Genomic DNA, 22,374 nt, shown 5'->3' with positions numbered 1-22,374 from the left:
TAAAAAAAAAAAAAAAATTCAGTTCTTACCTGCTGTTGTCCAGTGTCCAGGCCCAAGGCTTTAACAAATCCCGATGGATCAATGTATCGCCTATTACTGTTTTGCAACAAAGCAAACAAGTACTGGAGATGCTCACAAATTGTTTGAGGCTCATAATCTATTAAAACAATAATATAAATTTGGGTTTTTTTAAGTTGCTACTTTTCTTTTCAAAAACTGGTACTTCCTCTTCACATGAGAACATAAACATCCCTACATCCAAACTAGATTAATACTTTATTATCAGTTTAAAACTTTAAAAGAAAAAGGTGGCTGGGCGCAGTGGCTCAAGCCTGTAATCCCAGCACTTTGGGAGGCCGAGACAGGCGGATCACGAGGTCAGGAGATCGAGACCATCCTGGCTAACATGGTGAGACCCCGTCTCTACTAAAAAGTACAAAAAATTAGCCGGGCGAGGTGGCGGGCGCCTGTAGTCCCAGCTACTCCGGAGGCTGAGGCAGGAGAATGGCATAAACCCAGAAGGCGGAGCTTGCAGTGAGCTGAGATCCGGCCACTGCACTCCAGCCTGTGCGACAGAGCGAGGCTCTGTCAAAAAAAAAAAAAAAAAAAAAAAAAAAAACAGAAAAAGGTTGAGCACGGTGGCTCATGACTGTAATCCCAGCACTTTGTGAGGCCAAAGCAGGGACCAGAAGCTTAAGACGAGCCTGGCCAACATGGAGAAATCCCGTCTCCACTAAAAAAAACACAAAAATTAGCCGGATGTGGTGGTGCACACGTGTAAGCCCAGCTACTTGGGAGGCTGAGACACGAGCATCTATTGAGCCCAGGAGGAAGAGCCTAGATTGTGCTACTGCACTCCAGCCTGAGCAACAGAGTGAGACTGTCTCAAAAACAAAAAACAAAGCTGGGCACGGTGGCTCACACTTGTAATCCCAGCACTTTGGGAGGCCGAGGCAGGCAAATCAACTGAGGTCAGGAGTTCAAGACCAGCCTGGCCAACATGGTAAAACCCCAACTCTACTAAAAATACAAAAATTAGCCGGGTGTGGTGGTGAGCACCTGTAATCCCTGCTACTTGGGAGGCTGGGGTACAAGGATAGCTTGAACCAGGAGGCAGAGGTTGCAGCGAGCAGAAATTATGCCACTGCACTCCAGCCTGGGTGACAGAGCAAGACTCTTTTAAAAACAACAACAACAACAACAACAACAAAACAACTTTAAAAGACACGGTGGGCAAAGTGGCTCAAGGTGGGGCGTGGTGGTTCACGCCTGTAATCCCAACACTTCTGGAGGCCGTGGCGGGCGGTTCACGAGGTCGGGAGTTCAAGACCAGCCTGGCCAACATGGTGAAACCCCGTCCGTCTCTACTAAAAATATAAAAATTAGCCAGGCATGGGAGTACACGCCTGTAATTCCAGCTACTCGGGAGGCTGAGGCAGGAGAATCACTTGAACCCAGCAGATGGAGGCTGCAGTTAGCTGAGATCGTGTCACTGCACTCCAGCCTGGGCAAAAGAGTGAGACTCTGGGAAGAAAAAAAAAAAAAAACACAAAAATTAGCCGGATGTGGTGGTGCACACGTGTAAGCCCAGCTACTTGGGAGGCTGAGACACGAGCATCTATTGAGCCCAGGAGGAAGAGCCTAGATTGTGCTACTGCACTCCAGCCTGTGCGACAGAGCGAGGCTCTGTCAAAAAAAAAAAAAAACAGAAAAAGGTTGAGCACGGTGGCTCATGACTGTAATCCCAGCACTTTGGGAGGCCGAGACAGGCGGATCACGAGGTCAGGAGATCGAGACCATTCTGGCTAACATGGTGAAACCCCATCTCTACTAAAAATATAAAAATTAGCCAGGCATGGGAGTACACGCCTGTAATTCCAGCTACTCGGGAGGCTGAGGCAGGAGAATCACTTGAACCAGCAGATGGAGGCTGCAGTTAGCTGAGATCGTGTCACTGCACTCCAGCCTGGGTGACAGAGCAAGACTCTTTTAAAAACAACAACAACAAAACAACTTTAAAAGACACGGTGGGCAAAGTGGCTCAAGGTGGGGCGTGGTGGTTCACGCCTGTAATCCCAACACTTCTGGAGGCCGTGGCGGGCGGATCACGAGGTCAGGAGATCGAGACCATTCTGGCTAACATGGTGAAACCCCATCTCTACTAAAAATACAAAAAACTAGCCGAGCGAGGTGGCGGGCGCCTGTAGTCCCAGCTACTCGGAAGGCTGAGGCAGGAGAATGGCGTGAACCCGGGAGGCGGAGCTTGCAGTGAGCAGAGATTGCGCCACTGCACTCCAGTCTGGGTGACAGAGCGAGACTCCGCCTCAAAAAAAAAAAAAAAAAAAAGTTATTAACTTATTGCTTCTCAGCTCCAAATCCACCCTTCTTTGCTTGCTCAGTGATGAGAGATGGGCTCTGCAAATACTTGTCCTTTGCCAGTTATCAAGAAAGTAAGGCTTATCAGTGAAGGGCACTGCAGGGTTAGTTGTGCCTCCTCACCAGCCTGCTGCAGGTCAGCTTCCCCCAGGGCTCCAGGTTCCTACACCTAACAGTGGTCAGCAGCTTCCCCAGCACCTCTTTTAATAGCTTCATAGTACAGTGCCTCCAGTGAGGCATTTCCTCTCGAATGACCACCCTGTGAACGGCCTCCCGGACACTCTTTCAGGTGACTCTGTAGGGGGTTCCAGGGCCCAGCACCTTCTCATAGACAGTTTCCAGTAGGGATGCCCAGGGAGGCATCTCAGCACCTTTTCAGCCACCCAGTGCATGCCAGCAGTGTCCAAAGAGGTCTGGATCTCAAGCCTGGGCCATGGGGGTGGCAGACTGTCTGCTGGATGTTCTCTTTCAGCCCCAGGGATACAGGCTGCTCCCTGTATCTGCTGTCCTTGTATTCTTTAAAATCCTCTTTAACTTTTATCAACCAATTCCTCATTTCTCTAATTTCCTGTTATTAATTCTCAACTTTCCCTTTTCAAATTATTCTGTCTTCTAATTGGACTCTAAATATTTATCTCTTTACTACCAACTGTGGCTTTCAGCAAGTCAATACATCATCTTCAAAATAAAGATAAAATATTACTCCTTGGGTTGCAAAAGCACTGCAGGCCAGTAAAAGCTATTTAAGGCCAGGAGCTGTGGCTCATGCCTGTAAACCCAGCTCTTTGGGAGACCAAGGAAGGTGGATCGATTGAACCCAGGAGTTTGAGACCAGCGTGGGCAACATGGTAAAATGCTGTCTCCAAAAAAAAATACAAAAATTAGCAAGAGGTGGTGGTGCACGCCTGTAGGTCCAACTACTTGGGGGGCTCTGGCAGGAGGATTGCTTGAGCCTGGGAAGTTGACGCTGCAGTGAGCTGTGTCTGCACCAGCCTGGGCGAAAAAGTGAGACCCTGTCTCAAAAAACAAACAACAAAGAAAAGAAAACCTTTTCTGTTCAAATTATTGTGTGGCTTCTGTCTTCTAATCAGACTGAATATTTATATCCTTACTACCAACTGTGGCTTTCAGCAAGTCAATATATCATCTGTAAAATAAAGATAAAATGTTACTCCTTGGGGTGCAAAGGCTTTGCAGGCTGGTAAAAGCTATTCAAGTCATGGCACCATGGTTCATGTCTGTAATCCAGCACTTTTGGAGACCGAGACAGGAGGATTGATTGAGGCCAGAAGTTCAAGACCACCAGCCTGGGCAACAGAGAAGACTATGTCTCTATAAAAAAAATAAGTTTAAGCTAGGTACGGTGGCTCACGCCTGTAATCCCAGCACTTTGGGAAGCTGAGGCGGGCGGATCACCTGAGGTCGGGAGTTCCAGACCAGCCTGACCAACATGGAAAAACCCCGTCTCTACTAAAAATACAAAATTAGCCAGGCGCGGTGGTGCATGCCTGTAATCCCAGCTACTCAGGAGGCTGTGGCAGGAGAATTGCTTGAACCTGAAAGGTGGAGGCTGCGGTGAACTGAGATTGTGCCATTGCACACCAGCCTGGGCAACAAGAGTGAAACTGTCTTAACAACAAAAAAAATTAAGTTTAGGCCAGACACAGTGGCTCACACCTGTAGTCCCAGCACTTTGGAAGGCCGAGGCAGCCAGATCACTCGAGGTCAGGAGTTCAAGACTAGCCTGGCCAACATAGTGAAACCCTCTCTCTACTAAAAATACAAAAATTAGCCGGGCATGAGGGCGGGCGCCTGTAATCCCAGCTACTCTAGAGGCTGAGGCAGGAGAATCGCTTCAGTCCAGGAGGCAGAGGCTGCAGTGAGCCGAGATGGCGCCACTGCACTCCGGCTTGGGAAACAGAGTAAGACTCAAAAAAAAAAAAAAAAAAAAAGTTAAAAAAATGTTCAGGAAGAGAGCTCTCCTCCACCCCTTTCACCCACCTTTTTCTTCTTGGATGCCGTCTCCCAGCACGTAGTCACTACAAGTGCTTGGACATAAGTACAGTGCCTGCCGAAGCTCCAAGTTGAGAAACCACACCTGAAGAAATGTGTTGACGTAACAAGTGGCTCCGAGGTTAGTCAGGCCCACAAACGAGTTCTACAAAATACAAAATTTATCATTATAAAATCCACTGTCCTTTAAACAATACATTTCTAAGCATTATTCTTAAATTTTCAGATTAAAAATTTGTAAGACTGTCACAACCAACATGGTATAGCCACCTTAAGTTTCTCTTGGCTGGAAGTGGGGCATAATTTTCATGAAAGCCCCATTTTGGGTTGACCACAGGAGTGAAAAAGACTTCGGACAGCATCACTGCTCATCTCTAGCATATCGTCTTCTCCAGCCACTTAAATCTAAAATTAGAACAGTGGATTCTAGAAAAGATCAGTTTTGAACAAGCGTATATAGGTTTTATGTTTGCTGTATTTCTAAACTGCCAGCATTCAGTAGAATGACCAAGTAAAACTTATGCAGAAAACTTCCTTTATATTCTAGAGATTTTAAACATTGGGGGTGGTAGAGGGAACTGGCTGCAACTTTTTCCAAATATAAGATTGGGAATTCCTGACCTTACAAAGAATTATTCTTTTATTAAAATATCTATACAACAAACTTGGCTATTTCGTGAACACTAAGCTTTATGTTTAGAAAATTTAATGTATATTTTTAAAAAGCAAAATTATATATAAAATACAAGCCCTAGAAAGCAAAATGCTATCATCGTGAGTTTGTTCCCTTGAATTACCATCTCCTTTAAAGAGGCTTTAAGATTTCAAAATAAAACATGCAATGTTAAAGCAAACATAGAATCAGCATTCAAACTATTATTTAAAGGCTTACTGAATTACGCAGCTGCCTGTTCTAAAGCATATCATTAAGAAGTGTTCCAATTCAAGTGGCTTAGAGCCTTAAGTTCTACTACTTATCTTAAAGCTGCACAGGTTACCTGAAATCAGTAGAGCTTTCTGATCACAGGCCCAAAACTAAAGCAAAAACAAAAACAAAAACATAGCATAATAGCAATCGCTTAAAAAATGATGGTTTACCTTTTTTCTCCTCTCACAGTTGGGATCATCGATGTTATGAAAACTATTTTCATCTATTTCTCCTAACCAAATATGCTCACCAATACCAACCAAGCAATTCGGATTTCCTTTGCAGTTTCGTCTAAGGAAAAAAAAAAAAAGTTTAACTTTTAAAAGACCATAGTTTCATGAGAGACAAACCAATTAAAACTACAATGAGATACCACTTCTCACCTATAAATTAGCAAAACTGAGAAAGTTATAAGACACTTATTTTTTGAGGCTGTCGAGAAGCAAGCATGCATATCCTGCTGGAAGAAATGCAATTGCTGACAAAACTACATACACAACTACCCTTAGACCTAGCAATCTCATTTCTGAGGATTTATCCTTCCTTAGGCTATACCTCCAACAACGCAAAATCTCATGCATAAGGTTATTTATTACAGCACTGTCTGTTAATCACAAAATATTGGAAGCCACCGAAATGCCCAAACACAGACAATATGGTACATCTGTATGGCATCGAGTACTATGCAACTGTAAAACACACACACACGCAAAAAAAACATACACACACAGCATGAAAAAGATCTCTATGAACAGTTATGAAGTAATTTATAAATCCAGGACACATTATTAAGTAAAAAAAGCAAAATGCAAAGGAGTATCTGTAGTATACTGTTATGTGTAAGAATTACGGGAGAAAATATACATGTACATATATTGGTTTATTTTGAACAAAAAGAAACACAGAAAGGAAAAACCAGAGACTAATGAAATTGGTTACCTACAGAGCATGAGAGGGAATAAGATTTAAAAAAAAAATGTACCTTTTTGGCCAGAGGCACGGTGGCTCACACCTGTAATCTCAGCACTTTGGGAGGCCAAGGCAGGTGGATAACAAGGTCAGGAGTTCGAGACCAGCCTGAAACCCTGTCTCTACTAAAAATACAGAAATTAGCCAGGTGTGGCGGTGCAGGCCTGTAATCCAGCTACTTGGGAGGTTGAGGCAGGAGAATCGCTTGAACCTAGGACACGGAGGTTGCAGGGAGCCAAGACTGCACCACTACACCCTGGCCTGAGCGACAGAGCAAGACTCTGTCTTGGAAAAAATGAATGAATTAATGAATGAATGAATGAAAAGGAAATGTACCTTTTCATATAATGCACAAGTTGGGACCATGTGCGTGTTTCTCATACTACTTCATGCACGCACACAAATGAAAATAAATCCACTGGCTAGGCGTGGTGGCCCACGTGTGTAATCCCAGTCCTTTGGGAGGCCAAGGCAGGAGGATCACTTGAGGTCAGGAGTTTGAGACCAGCCTGGCCAACATGGTGAAACCCTGTCTCTACTAGAAATACAAAAATTAGCCAGGCGTGGTGGTACACGTCTGTAATTCCAGCTACAGGCTGAAGACTGGAGGTTGATGCAGGAGAATTGCTTGAACCCAGGAGGCTGAGGTTGCAGTGAGCTGAGATTGTGCCATTGTACTCCAGCATGGGCAACAGAGCAAGACTCTGTCTCAAAAAAAAAAAAAAAGAAAAAAAAAAAAAACAAAAATCAACAAGGATGTCAGGAACCCTAAATTCAAAACGAAAAACATATTTCAACTAAATAAAAGATCCAGACTGAAGGGAAGGCAGGAGTGGGGGAGGGGTAGGGAGGGGTGTGACTGACCAAAGTAACTTGAACAGTCAAGCTCATTTAGTAGTACCCTCTGGCTAAAGACAAAAGAAACAAATATCCAACTCTAATTAGTAAGCTTCTTTTCCATAGAGACATGGGTTAATAATTCTGAAACACAGATCCTGACTTCTAAATATTATCCAGTAAAAGAATCCAGTGCTCCTTGGAGAAATAAATGGCTGATTCCAAGGCCAGAGCAGTCAGTGAAATTAGAAAATGAACCTACATCTTACTGTGTCCTAAAAGGATGTACTGAAAGAGTGATGGAGACATGTTAAAAGAACACAAGAGTTGGCTGGAAGGGGAGGTCCCACTGGTCAAATTTGGCAACAAAATTTAGCAACAAAATAAGCAATAGTATAAAGTAAGAATCCATCACTTCATGGTGAGATGGATGGAAGAAAAATCTCTTCCTTTTAGAAGAAAACCAACTACCAAAGTGGAAGGAACGACAGAATTAAAAATCTCCATTTGACGTACATCAGATTCAGAAAAGAAAAAGAATCAGGCAAGAATCATCATGGATGCTAAAGTAGTCAAGTTGGAGAAATAACCACATTTACAATGTCTCAAAGTATCTCAGCACAAGTTAATTACAAAGGGAAAGATAGTAACCTTCAGTGGAGAAACCTGGCAGACACCACCCTAACCAAATACTTAAATTTAACACACCCAGTAATGAATCTAATTGACACCACACACCTTCTGGTATAATGCACAACACAGAATCACTTCTGTGATGTTCTGGCCAAAAATACATGGCCTTAATTGAATCATGAGGAAACATCAGACCAAACCAACTCAAGGGACTTTCTACAAAATAAGTCACTGTCATGAAATACAAAGAAAGATCCACTAACCATTCCAGATTAAAGGAAACCAAAGAGACACAACTGAATGTAACATAGGCTTAGGTTTTCTTTTTTTTTTTTTTTTTTTTTTTTGAGACGGAGTCTTGCTCTGTCGCCCAGGCTGGAGTGCAGTGGCCGGATCTCAGCTCACTGCAAGCTCCGCCTCCTGGGTTTACGCCATTCTCCTGCCTCAGCCTTCCGAGTAGCTGGGACGACAGGCGTCCGCCTCGTCGCCCGGCTAGTTTTTTTGTATTTTTAGTAGAGACGGGGTTTCACCGTGTTAGCCAGGATGGTCTCGATCTCCTGACCTCATGATCCGCCCGTCTCGGCCTCCCAAAGTGCTGGGATTACAGGCTTGAGCCACCGCGCCCGGCAGGTTTTCTTTTGCTATAATGGAACATTACAGGACAAAGTTCTGCGTATCTCTGTAGGATGCCCACTAAAGGATTACCGATAACAGTAAAAGACTGGAAATTCATATGGAAGTAATAAAATAAATTACAATATAACTAAACTAAAAACTACTGCTGTCATAAAATAAAAAGGTAGGCCGGGCACAGTGGCTCATGCCTGTATTCCCAGCATTTTGGAAGGCCCAGGCGGGTGGATCACAAGGTCAGGAGTTCGAGACCAGCCTGGCCACCATGGTAAAACCTCATCTCTACTAAAAATACAAAAACTAGCCAGGTGTGGTGGAGGGCGCCTGTAATCCCAGCTACCCAGGAGGCTGAGGCAGGAGAAATCACTTGAAACTGGAAGGCGCGGGCTGCAGTGAGCTGAGATCATGCCACTGCACTCCAGCCTGGGAAACAGGAGCGAAACTCCATCTCAAAAAAAATAAAAATAAAAATAAATAAATAAAAAGGTAGGGAAAGTTTTTAATGTTGTGATATATAATGGTATCATTAGCTGAAAAAAGGAAGGTGGGCCAGGCATGGTGCATCCCAGCACTTTGGGAGGCTGAGGCAGGCTGATAAACTGAGGTCGGGATTTCAAGACCAGCCTGACCAACATGGAGAAACCCTGTCTCTACTGAAAATACAAAATCAGCCAGGCATGGCGGTGCATGCCTGTTAATCCCAGCTAGTCAAGAGGCTGAGGCAGGAGAATTGCTTGAGCCTGGGAGGTGGACGTTGTGGTGAGCCAAGATCATGCCATCGCACTCCAGCCTGGGCAACAAGCGCGAAACTGTCTCAAAAAAAAAAAAAAAAAAAGGAAGGTATAAAATGTTGCCATTTTTTTAAATTTACAAATGGGGTAAATATACCTGTTTGTTTAGATAGAAAAGTATGCTATAAGCTATAAAGTGGAAACAACTTTTATCAGCAAAGATTATCTCTGTACTTGCCAGATGTAAGTCAGAAGTAAACAACACTCTGAACTTCCTTTTCTTTCTTTTTTTTTTTTTTTTTGAGACTCCCACACTGAAGTGGCACATTTATGGCTCATTGCAGCCTCTACATCCTGGACTTAAATGATCCTCCAGCCTCAGCCTCTGGAGTAGCTGGGACCACAGGTGCATGCCACCATACTTGGATAATTTTTAATTTTTTTTTTGTAGAGACAGGGTTGCGCCATGTTGCCCAGGCTGACCCCATCCTTTTTATATCTTTCAGACTTTGAACAATAAAATGTATTACATATTCCAAAAATAAGTAAATAATTGTTTTAATGTTCTGTTTAAACATACTGTCTTCTAAAATATAAAAATGAAGCTGGGTGTTGTGGCACATGCTTAAAATGCCAGCTATTCAGGAGGCTCAGGCAGAAGATGGCCTAAGCCCAGGAGTTGGAGGCTGCAATGAACTATGATTGCACCTGTGAACAGCCACTGCACTACAGCCTGGGCAACAAAGTGAGACCCTGTCTCTTATTTTAAAACTTTTGAAATAATAAAAATGAAAACAAAACAAGTTCGACCAATTTAAGAACAGTTCTGTCAGCTTATGTCAAAGCCAGGAGGGAAAAAAGCTTATTAATGAAATAAAAGTAGAACCTATCCACTGTGGGGAGAAGCAGCTAGGGTTTTTAGTGCTTATAACTTACCTCTAATGGGAAAGGTCTACTATAAGAGTTAAAGAAACAAAACTGACCAGGTACAGTGGCTCCCGCCTGTAATCCCAGCACTTTGGGAGGCCGAGGTGGGCAGATCACTTGAGGTCAGGAGTTTAAGACCAGCCTGGCCAACATGGCAAAACCCCGTTTTGTTTTTTTGTTTTTTTTTTTTTTGAGACAGAGTCTCGCTCTGTTGCCCAGGCTGGGGTGTAGTGGCCGGATCTCAGCTCACTGCAAGCTCCGCCTCCCGGGTTTAGGCCATTCTTCTGCCTCAGCCTCCTCGCCCGGCTAGTTTTTTGTATTTTTTAGTAGAGACGGGGTTTCACCGTGTTAGCCAGGATGGTCTCGATCTCCTGACCTCGTGATCCACCCGTCTCGGCCTCCCAAAGTGCTGGGATTACAGGCTTGAGCCACCGCACCCGGCCAAAACCCCGTCTTTACTAAAAATACAAAAATTTGCCAAGCGTGGTGGCGTGTGCGTGTAATCCCAGCTACTCGGGAGGCTGAGGTGAGACAATCGCCTGAACCAGGGAGGCGGGGATTTGCACTGAGCTGTGATCGCACCACTGCATTCCAGTTAGGCTGGGCAACAGAGTGAGACTCTGTCTCAAAAAGAAAAGAAAAGAGAAAAGAAAGGAACACTGATTCTGGGACTGAGAAAAGTAACGTAAAATCTTTCCTGGGAACAGTGACAAGGATGTATTAGGAAGGTTCTTTTTTTTTTTTTTTTTTTTTTGAGGCGGAGTCTCGCTCTGTCGCCCGGACTGGAGTGCAGTGGCCAGATCTCAGCTCACTGCAAGCTCCACCTCCCAGGTTTACGCCATTCTCCTGCCTCAGCCTCCCGAGTAGCTGGGACTACAGGCGCCCGCCACCTCGCCCGGCTAGTTTTTGTATTTTTAGTAGAGACGGGGTTTCACCGTGTTAATCAGGATGGTCTCGATCTCCTGACCTCGTGATCCGCCCGTCTCGGCCTCCCAAAGTGCTGGGATTACAGGCTTGAGCCACCGCGCCCGGCCAGGAAGGTTCTTTTGAAAGAAAACTACAGCTAGTGGCAATGGACTCTCTCAAGGGTCTTTGGGAGATAGGAAAAAACAGTGTCAGTAACCATGGTGAAAATACACCTCTAAAACAAAGTAGGCACTTATTTTATCAATTCTTTCAACTCTGCTTTTCAAAGGTGTAATATCAAGTCTTGTTTGTTCACTCCCTCCTCTTGGACAAGTGGGTGGTAAACATTTTTCACATGACTTGGCTGGGGAGGCAGACACTCCCATGGGTCAAACACATAACATGATTCTCAGAAAATAGTTCCAGTGGATCTGGTCAGATTTTAGTCTTCAGTTCCTGATAGCAAAATAGTTCAGACAATGAACAAAAGGTAGGCTCTCCCTGTCCTCACCTCTACCACTCCCCACCCAAAAATCATGCATACTTAACTGGTTCTAAAGTTGGCATCAAAAGGCAAACACAACCTATGGCCTAAATATTACCACAATAAGACTTTCAAAAGCTACTACGAGAAGCTGGGAGCAATCTGTATTATTAGGCCCCAGAACACTGGCGTTGTTCTTTTTAAATTTTCTTAAATTAACTGCTTGCTAGGTATTACTGAGTAAGTCTTCAGTTGGCTAGAACACCATCACAGCAGAATGCCAAGTGCAGGTGACCTGTGATAGCCTACCACCCCCGGCCAAACCTATGGCTTCCAAGCCTCTATGGCCACAATTCAGGTGGGAACCAAAAAGCCAAAGGCAGTGCTTTGCATTAAAAGGGCTTGGGCTTTCTAAATGTCTAAATTGTTGCTAAGTCTTTCATACACAGCCCAATATGGGGCGGGGCGGGGGGGGGGGGGGTGTTGTGTTTGTTCTCTTACTTAGAGAAGTAAAGAATCTGCTTAACAAACACAAATAACAGCCAGGCGCAGTGGCTCACGCCTATAATCCCAACACTTTGGGAGGCCAAAGCGGGCGGATCACTGAGGTCGGGAGTTTGAGCCCAACCTAGCCAACATGGAGAAACTCCGTCTCTACTAAATATACAAAAAATTAGCCGGGCATGGCGGCACATGCCTGTAATCCCAGCTACTCAGGAGGCTGAGGCAGGAGAATCGCTTGAACCTGGGAGGCAGAGGGTGTGGTGAGCTGAGATCATGTCATTGCACTCCAACCTTGGCAACTAGAGAGAAACTCTGTGTCAGGAAAAAAAAGGAAAGAAAAGAAAACGACAGATACAAATCACAGTTCTAATTATAAGCTGTTATTTCTTTTTTTTTTTTTTTTTTTTTTTGAGACGGAGTCTTGCTCTGCCGCCCGGGCTGGAGTGCAGTGGCCGGCTCTCAGCTCACTGCAAGCTCCGCCTCCCGGGTTCACGCCATTCTCCTGTCTCAGCCTCCCGAGTCGCTGGGACTACAGGCGCCCGCCTCATCGCCCGGCTAGTTTTTTGTATTTTGTAGTAGAGACAGGGTTTCACCGTATTAGCCAGGATGGTCTCGATCTCCTGACCTCGTGATCCGCCCGTCTCGGCCTCCCAAAGTGCTGGGATTACAGGCTTGAGCCACCGCGCCCGGCCATAAGCTGTTATTTCTAAAGCCAGCCTTAGCAGCACAGCAGAATGCCAACTACAGAGGGCTGTAGCCTCTCCCATTCGTCATTCTCCAATGCCCCTAATTCCATTTTTTTTTTTTTTTTTGAGACGGAGTCTTGCTCTGTTGCCCAGGCTGGAGTGCAGTGGCCTGATCTCAGCTCACTGCAAGCTCCGCCTCCCGGGTTTACGCCATTCTCCTGCCTCAGCCTCCCGAGTAGCTGGGATTACAGGTGCCCGCCACCTCACCCGGCTAGTTTTTTGTATTTTTTAGTAGAGACGGGGTTTCACTGGGTTAGCCAGGATGGTCTCGATCTCCTGACCTCGTGATCCGCCCGTCTCGGCCTCCCAAAGTGCTGGGATTACAGGCTTGAGCCACTGAGCCCGGCCCCCTAATTCCATTTTATCCCTCATTAGGAGTAAGCCCCAGGTGTCAAGGATCATTTATCATCATGTATATGCCAATTTCCTTACAGTAGAAAAATAGTTTTGTGTACTTGTGTCTATCAACTATAAAGACAGATCAAGGAGGCTGAGTGTTTCACAAAATATAAGACAGTGTCAGGAAGCAATGGTTCACACCTGTAGTCCCAGCATTTTGAGAGGCTGAGGCAGGCAGATCACCTGAGGCCAGGAATTTGTCACCAGCCAGGCCAACATGGCGAAAAACCGCCTTTATTAAAAATACAAAAAATTAGCCGGGTGTGGTGGCACATGCCTGTAGTCCCAGCTGCTCAAGAAGCTGAGATAAGAGAATTGTTTGAACTCCGGAGGCAGAGGTTGCAGTGAGCTGAGATCACACCACTGCACTCCAGCCTGGGCATCAGAGAGAGACCCTATCTCCAAAAAAAAATTTTGAAAAGCCCGGGCCCAGTGGCTCATGCCTGTAATCCCAGCACTTTGGGAGGCCGAGGCTGGTGGATCATGAGGTCAGGAGTTCAAGACAAACCTGGCCAAGATGGTGAAACCCTGACTCTACTAAAAATACAAAACTTAGCCTGACATGGTGGCAGGCGCTTGTAATCTCAGCTACTTTGGAGGCTGAGGCAGAGAATTGCTTGAACCCGGGAGGCGGAGGTGGCAGTGAGCCGAAATCATGCCACTGCACACCAGCCTGGGCAACAGAGTGGACACTCCGTCTCAAAATAAAAAATAAAAAAAAGAGAAAAGACTTGATTACATAGGCATGACTGATTGAATCACTGGCCACCGGAGATCAACAACCTTTAGCTTCTCTCCCCTCCCAGAGGTCAGAATAAAAGTTCTAACCCCCTCATCAAGTGGTTGGTTCTCCTGGCAACCAGCCTCTGTCTGGAGGCTACTAAGAGCTCCCAGCCATCAGTCATTTCATTAGCATACAAAAAGACACTTAGTCACTTTGGAGATTCCAAAGGTTTTAGGAGCTGTGCCAGAAGTAGTACAAAGACTAAGCATATATTTCTTATAAATCAAAATATCATATAACCCTGCAGGGAAAATAACTAAAGAAAACATCCCAAAAATGTTAAATGACACCAACGTTTTTGTTTCAATACTTCTACTTCTGGGCACAGGTCCACAAAACTTGAGTAATAACAGCACAAGGGCAATGCCATAGCACAATAAGGAATTCAGATAACCCTAATGGGTACTTTGTTCCAAGACTGCACTGGATGAGAACAGCAAAGTGTTAGGCAGAGGATAGGTTCCAAAAGGTTTGGTTTTGATGTGTTAGGCAGACATCTACTGTGATTTTAGGCCAGAGACACACTTTGGCAGCAGTAAAAAGGACAGACTGGGCCCAGCGCGGTGACTCACGTCTGTAATCCCAGCATTTTGGGAGGCTGAGGCGGGCTGATCGCTTGAGGTCAGGAGTAGAGACCAGCCCCGTCTCTACTAAAAATTCACACATTAGCCAGGCGTGGTGGCGTGCAACTATAGTCCCACCTACTCCAGAGACCGAAGCAGAAGACTCGCTTGAACCCAGGAGGCGGAGGTTGCAGTGAGCCGAGATCACACCACTGCATTGAAGTCTGGGTGACAGAGCAAGACTTTGTCTCAAATAATAATAATAATAATAATGAGAGACCAAAGCTGAACAAGGCATGAGACATAACTCAGAAGCTAAACAAGGTGTGAGACATAACTAACAATTTTTCTTGTGGAAGATGAGGTCTTAAAAAGCCAATTCAGGCTGGGTGCGGCGTCTCATGCCTGTAATCCTAGCCCTTGGAAGGCTGAGGTGGGCGGATCACCTGAGACAGGGGAATCGTTTGAAACCAGGAAGCCAAGGTTGCAGTCAGCTGAGATCCCACTGTACTCCAGCCTGGGCGACAAAGTGAGACTCCATCTCCAAAAAAAAAGCCAATTCAGTGGGAATAGGAATGGAGGAAGTTCAAGCATATTGATGGGAATAAATCAATAGAACCTGGGGACTAATAAGATGCGACAGGCAAGAAAGAAAAGGAGAAATCTGGAATGATGCCCAAAATTGTAACAAAATGATTTTCCAGGCTAGACGCAGTGGCTCACACCCGTAGTCCCAGCACTTTGAAAGGCTGAGGGGGGAGGGTCACTTGAGGCCAGGAGTTCAAGACCAGCCTGGCCAATATGGCAAAACGCTACTAAACCTCTACTAAAAATATAAAAATTAGCTGGGTGTGGTGGCGAATGCCTGTAATCCCAGCTACTCCAGAGGCTGTCACGAGAATCACTTGAACTCGGGAGGCAGAGGTTGCAGTGAGCCGAGATTATGGCACTACACCCTAGCATGGGTGACACAGCAAAAAAAAATAATGTTCCACAAATCAAAAATTGTGTTCGGGGCCGGGCGCGGTGGCTCAAGCCTGTAATCCCAGCACTTTGGGAGGCCGAGACGGGCGGATCACGAGGTCAGGAGATCGAGACCATCCTGGCTAATACGGTGAAACCCTGTCTCTACTTAAAAATACAAAAAACTAGCCGGGCGACGAGGCGGGCGCCTGTAGTCCCAGCTACTCGGGAGGCTGAGGCAGGAGAATGGCGTAAACCCGGGAGGCGGAGCTTGCAGTGAGCTGAGATCCGGCCACTGTACTCCAGCCTGGGTGGCAGAGCAAGACTCCGTCTCAAAAAAAAAAAAAAAAAAAAAAAAAAATTGTGTTCGGAGAGTAGAAAAGTAGTAGGCTAGGTATCAAAGGGTATGAATGACTAAGTTTCTTCTATAATATATTGACTATAAGTAGGAGATACACTTTCAGTTCTGTTTTGGTAGATCTCCAAGGATCTGTCATTTAAGAGTATGCACGATGAGTGGAAAATTCATAATCAAAGATTTCACAGTTGCTATGCAGTTCAAAGATTCATCCTTTGAATGGGAAAGGGGGTAGGGATTTCACTCCAAGTGGTCATTTACAGATGTTCTGCTTCTTCTTCCTCATCACCTCTTAGTTTCTTAGTTTTTATTTATTTATGAGATAGAGTCTCGTTCCATCGCCTAGGCTGGAGTGCACTGCAACCTCTACCTAACCAGTTCAAGAGATTCTCCTGCCCCAGCCTCCTGAGATTCATGCCTGTAATCCCAGCACTTTGGGAAGCTGAGACGGGTGGATCACTTGAGGTCAGGACTTCGAGACCAGCCTGGCCAACATGGCAAAACCCTGTCTCTACTACAAATACAAAAATTAGCCGGCGTGGTGGCAGAAATCTATAATCCCAGCCACTTGAGAGGCTGAGGCAGGAGAATCGCTTGAACCCGGGAGGTGGAGGTTGCAGTGAGTCAAGATCGTGCCACTGCACTCCAGCCTGGGTGACAGAGCAAGACTCTGTCTCAAGAAAAAACAAAAAACAAAACAAAAGAAAATCCATGGCTTCCTGGGCACTCAGGGTGTATAATACTCTACTCCTAGGCTCAGGTGATCTTCCCACCTCAGCCTTCCAAACAGCTGGGACCACAGGCATACCACTGCACCTGGCTAATTTTTTTTATTTTTTTGTATCATTTGTAGCAATGGGGTTTAGCCTCATTGCGCAAGCTGGGCTAGAATTCCTTGACTCAAGTGATCCACCCACCTCAGCCTCCCAAAGTCCTGGGATTATAGGCGTAAGCCACTGTGCCTAGGACCTTTTTTTTTTCTTTTTTTTGAGATGGAGTCTCGTTCTGTTGCCCAGGCTAGAATGCAGTGGTGCAGTGGCTCAATCTCAGCTCACTGCAATCTCCGCCTCCCGTTTTCAAGCGATTCTCCTGCCTCAGCCTCCCAAGTAGCTGGGACGACAGGCACACCCCACTGTGCCCGGCTAATTTTTGTATTTTTAGTAGAGATGGGGTTTCACTATGTTGGCCAGGCTGGTCTCCATCTCCTGACCTCGTGATCTGTCCACCTTGGCCTCCCAAAGTGCTTAAAACACTGAAGTACAGATTTTCCTGAAAGCGAAAATAAAGGAGAACCAAGATAATATAAATTCTAGGTTCTAGTTACTAAAAACTTTACAGTGATTTTCATGTAATGCCTCATGGCATTACTGTATCAAGGTCTCATAAATTAGACATGCGAGAAATAAGCAAATCTAAAAACAGGTCATGCATGGTGGCTCATGCCTGTAATCCCAGCCCTTTTGGAGGCCAAGACAGAAGGATTGCTTGAGGCCAGGAGTTCAAGGCCATCCTGGGCAACATGGTAAGACCCTATCTCTACAAAGAAAAAAAATTTTTTAATGAGCCAGGTGGAGTGGCACATGCGGGTGGTCCCAGCTATTGGGGAGGCTAAGATAGGAGGACCTGTTTGAGCCCAGGAAGTCGAGGCTGCAGTGGGTTGCTCATGCCACCCAGCTCTAGCTAGGATGACAGAGCAAGACTCTCTCAAAAAAACAAATAAACAATAAAAACAAAGCAACTACAAAGAGGTCACTTAGCACTTACGTCCTATTTTCCTAAAACTCCTCTGCCATATATGTATAGAGAAGTCGGGCATAAAAGGTTTGGGAAGCAACTGACAAACCAAATTAAATAAAACTCAACACCAAAGTTACATAAAACATCAAAGATGGAAAGCTTCTTAAATTGTTGGCAATCCTTTAAATAGTATAGTGAGTACTCAAAGTTTTTTTTTGAGATAGAGTCTCGCTCTCTTGCGCAGGCTGGGGTGCAGTGGCATGATCTTGGCTCACCGCAACCTCCGCCTCTCAGGTTCAAGCAGTTCTCCTGCTTCAGCTTCCCGAGTAGCTGGGATTACAAGCATGCACCACCACGCTTGGCTGATTTTTGTATTTTTAGTGGAGATAGGGTTTCACCAGGTTGGCCAGGCTGGTCTCAAACTCCTGACCTGAAGTGATCCACCCACCTCAGCCTCCCAAAATGCTGAGATTACAGGCGTGACCCACTGCACCTGGCTTAAATATATTTTAAAGCTTAAGAATCCAATCAACCTAGCAAACATGAAATAACTTCATTTTTTCCAAGCCTCCAAAGTTAGGCCCCACTAAACTGGGATTCAAACACTACAGAAAAAGGAGAACCAGCAAAGCAAAAATGATTTTTAAGGTGAGACTACTTGGAAACACTAGAAATCTACTTTCTTTGTAAGAGACAGGGTCTTGCTGTGTTGCACAGGCTGGACTCAAATTCTTGGGCTCCAGCAATTCTCCCACCTCAGCCTCCCGAATAGCTGAGACTGCAGGTGTGTACCACCATGCCCAGTCTATAATCTTTCTAAAAGGCTACCTCCCAAATTGGTATTAAAGAAAAAACGTTCAGGGCAGGAAAGAACTAACTGGCAGGTCAAAAGGAGTTACCCAGTCTAAAGAGGATTATTTAGCTATTCAAACTGTAACGATTTTTTTTTTTCTCTTATAGTGGGACTTCTTGGTTCTCCAAGGATGATTTGAAATGTTTCTCAAGCTTTATACGATTTGGGAAACACTGGCCAAGCACTTGGGAAAAAAAAAGCCACACACACACACAGTATCTTTCAATTTTACTGGAAATCAAGATACCATTATTTACTTATAAATTTTCTTTTTTTCTTTCTTTTTTTTTTTTTTTGAGAAGGAATCTCCCTCTGTTGACCAGGCTGGAGTGCAGTGGTGTGATCTCAGCTCACTGCAACCTCCGCCTCCCGGGTTCAAGTGATTCTCCTCCCTCAGCCTCCTGAGTAGCTGGGATTACAGGCGTGCACCACCACGCCCAGCTAATTTTTGTATTTTTAGTAGAGACGGAGTTTCACCATATTGGTCAAGCTGGTCTCGATCTCCTGACCTTGTGATCCACCTGCCTCGGCCTCCCAAAGTGCTGGGATTACAGGCGTGAGCCACCGCACCCAGCCAAAAAGAGTTCAATGTAATACTCTGATGGCAAGAACACAAAGACAGGAACGTTCATATACTGCACACAGCTGGTAGGAGAAAACCCTGCAAAGGTAATGTATATCGAAAGCCTTTTTGACACACATTATGTTCATGATATTTTCGCAATGTTTTTCTACGAAAATAATTAGATGGGCAGATAATATTTACTTATAAGATGTTCTCAATATTAAAAAAAGAGCCTCCTTCCCTTACAAAAAGGAAGAGGAAGTGGAGGAGGGGCGGGGAACACAACAAGAAGACAAAGGCAGGTAGACAAATGCCCAACAGGAAACAGTGAAACGGTTCTTTAGGGTATGTAAAATGGAGTATTATTGCACAATGATTCCACATTTCTGGGGGCGGCTGGATGCGGTCGGCGGCTCACAGCTGTAATCCCAGCACTTTGGGAAGCTAAGGAGGGAGCATTCCTGGAGCCTAAGAGTTCAAGGCAGCAATGAGCTATGATCATCCCACTGCACTCCAGGCTAGGCAACAGAGTGAGACTGTCTCATAAACAAACAAAGTTTTTCAAACACACAGAAAACATAAGAATGTTTAGATCCAATATGAAGCTTTTCTTCTACTGTACTTCTTTTTTACATTGTCCCAAATGCAAGGCTAATTTTTTCTTAATGATTAGATCGCTACCTCAGGAAGCCAAGGGAAAGGAATGAGGTATAAAAAGTTTGTAAAATACAAAAAAGTCTCAGCAGGTACCTCACTCAACTCCAACATGGAAAAAATCTCCAGCCCTACAGAGACTGAGCATCGCATCAAGTTCCTGATTGCTGTTTTCCAGGAGGATGCTGGAAAGGATGCCACAACCACAAACTCTCCAAAAGGGGAGCCCCTCAGTTTCGTGAATACAGAACTGGCTGCCCTCACGCAGAACCACAAGGACCCTGGTGTCCTTGACCACATGATGAAGAAACTACACCTCAACTGTGACAGGCAGTTAAGATTTCCAAAAATTACTTAATCTTTTTTGTTTCCCTCACCTCAGATGAAAAATTTCTTAATCTTATGGGCAGCATGGCCCTAGTTCACCACAAGCCATGACTGCTTTATCATGGCTACCTATTCCTAGAAGCAAATCTAAGGAAGGAACCCTTGGGTCTTGCCTTCAAGCCCCGCCCCTGTCAAGCCCCACCCCCTCTTTCCTTCTAGGCTCTCAGTCACCATCTCCTCCTCATGGCTCCCACACACCCTAAACCCAGCATACCCACTACCCATGCAGGCCACTGCTGCTAGTAGTAATAAAACAGTATCGTTTTGGCCGGGCGCGGTGGCTCAAGCCTGTAATCCCAGCACTTTGGGAGGCCGAGATGGGCGGATCACGAGGTCAGGAGATCGAGACCATCCTGGCTAACACGGTGAAACCCCGTCTCTATTAAAAAAAAAAAAATACAAAAAACTAGCCGGGCGACGAGGCGGGCGCCTGTAGTCCCAGCTACTCGGGAGGCTGAGACAGGAGAATGGCGTGAACCCGGGAGGCGGAGCTTGCAGTGAGCTGAGAGCCGGCCACTGCACTCCAGCCTGGGGCAAAGCAAGACTCCGTCTCAAAAAAAAAAAAAAAAAAAAGCCGGGCGCGGTGGCTCAAGCCTGTAATCCCAGCACTGTGGGAGGCCGAGACGGGCGAATCACGAGGTCAGGAGATGGAGACCATCCTGGCTAACACGGTGAAACCCCGTCTCTACTAAAAATACAAAAAACTAGCCAGGCGAGGTGGCGGCGCCTGTAGTCCCAGCTACTCGGGAGGCTGAGGCAGGAGAATGGCGTGAACCGGGAGGCGGAGCTTGCAGTGAGCTGAGATCTGGCCACTGCACTCCAGCCTGGGCGACAGAGCAAGACTCCGTCTCAAAAAAAAAAAAAAAAAAAACAGTATCGTTTTGGTTTTGGTTTGTGTTTTGAGGCAGGGTTTTGCTCTATTGCCCAGGCCGTAGTGCAGCAGTAAAATCGTAACTCAGTGCAGCCTGGTCTTCCTGGCCTCAAGTGATCCTCCTGTCTTTGCCTCCCAAACTGCTGGGATTACTAGCATAAGCCACCGCACTTGGCCCAATATCATTTTTTAAAACACACACACAGTTTTGTCATGTATTTAATTTTAAGTAATTGTATTTGTTTTCCCCATGTATGTCTTCCTTTTGCTTAGAGTTGTTGCTTTTGCTAACATCAGATTAGCAGTCATTCAATCCTCTGCTACTTTGCTAAAGTCATAGAGATCAAGTAACCTCAAATTATTCCACGATATTACTTCCCAACTGATGAGAAGAGTCAATTCCAGGTCTAAACATGAAAGATAAAGCAGGCCAGGCACGGTGGCTTACACCTGTAATCCCAGCACTTTGGGAGGCTGAGGCAGGTGGATCACGAGGTCAGGAGATCAAGACCACCCTGGCTAACACGGTGAAACCCCGTCTCTACTAAAAATACAAAAAAAAAAAATTAGCCAGGCGTTGTGGTGGGCGCCTGTAGTCCCAGCTACTCTGGAGGCTGACCCACGAGAATGGCGTGACCCCAGGAGGCGGAGCCTGCAGTGAACTGAGATTTGCCACTGCACTCCAGCCTGGGTGACACAGGGAGACTCAGTCTTAAAAAAAAAAGAAAGAAAGATAAAGCAATACAACTTATAGAAAATAACACAGGAGGCCGGGCGCGGTGGCTCAAGCCTGTAATCCCAGCACTTTGGGAGGCCGAGACGGGCGGATCACGAGGTCAGGAGATCGAGACCATCCTGGCTAACACAGTGAAACCCCGTCTCTACTAAAAAATACAAAAAACTAGCTGGGCGAGGTGGCGGCGCCTGTAGTCCCAGCTACTCCGGAGGCTGAGGCAGGAGAATAGCGTGAACCCGGGAGGCGGAGCTTGCAGTGAGCTGAGATCCGGCCACTGCACTCCAGCCTGGGCGACAGAGCGAGACTCCGTCTCAAAAAAAAAAAAAAAAAAGAAAATAACACAGGAGAATATTTAGGACCCTGAGGATGATAAATCTTTATCTTATGGGAGCTACATGATGAGAACTTTGAACACAAAGAAGAGAACAACAGACATTGGGGTCTTACTTGGGGGTGGAAGGTAGGAGGAGGGAGGGGAGCAGAAAAGATTTTTTTTTTTGAGACAGGGTCTCGCTGTCACCCAGGCTAGAGTGCAGTGCCAAGATCTCAGCTCACTGCAACCTCCGCCTCCTGAGTTCAAGCAATTCTCCCACCTCAGCTTCCCAAGTAGCTGGGATTACAGGCATGCACCACCATATCTGGCTAATTTTTGTATATTTGTATATTTGCCATGTTCCCCAGGCTGGTCTCAAACTCCTGGCCTCAAGTGATCCACCTACCTCAGCCTCCCAAAATGCTGGGATTAAAGACATAAGCCACTGTGTCAGGTCTACAAAAAATTTTTGAATTAGCCAAACATGGTGGTGAGCGTCTGTAG

The 22,374-nt window shown here is 45.6% G+C and overlaps 1 protein-coding gene across 4 annotated transcripts in view; it reads right to left on the bottom strand.

The window, feature by feature from the left end:
• The window catches only part of USP48 (ubiquitin specific peptidase 48), a 111,937-nt gene that overhangs the window by 75,168 nt on the left and 14,395 nt on the right, over positions 1–22,374 (bottom strand). For 3 of the 4 annotated variants that reach the window (XM_033227934.1, XM_033227935.1, XM_033227936.1), the window contains exons 2-4: positions 5,488–5,608; positions 4,378–4,534; positions 30–157 (exon numbers count right to left, since the gene is read on the bottom strand). In XM_033227934.1, the coding sequence (XP_033083825.1) occupies positions 30–157; positions 4,378–4,534; positions 5,488–5,608 (406 nt within the window). Of the gene's footprint in view, positions 1–29; positions 158–4,377; positions 4,537–5,487; positions 5,611–22,374 lie in introns of those variants that run through there. The other variant, XM_033227937.1, reaches the window with a different exon arrangement.

Source organism: Trachypithecus francoisi, unplaced genomic scaffold (assembly GCF_009764315.1).
Source record: "Trachypithecus francoisi isolate TF-2019V2 unplaced genomic scaffold, Tfra_2.0 Lachesis_group12, whole genome shotgun sequence".
In the NCBI taxonomy this organism is placed as follows: domain Eukaryota; kingdom Metazoa; phylum Chordata; class Mammalia; order Primates; family Cercopithecidae; genus Trachypithecus; species Trachypithecus francoisi.
This window is presented reverse-complemented; position numbering and strand designations above follow the sequence as displayed.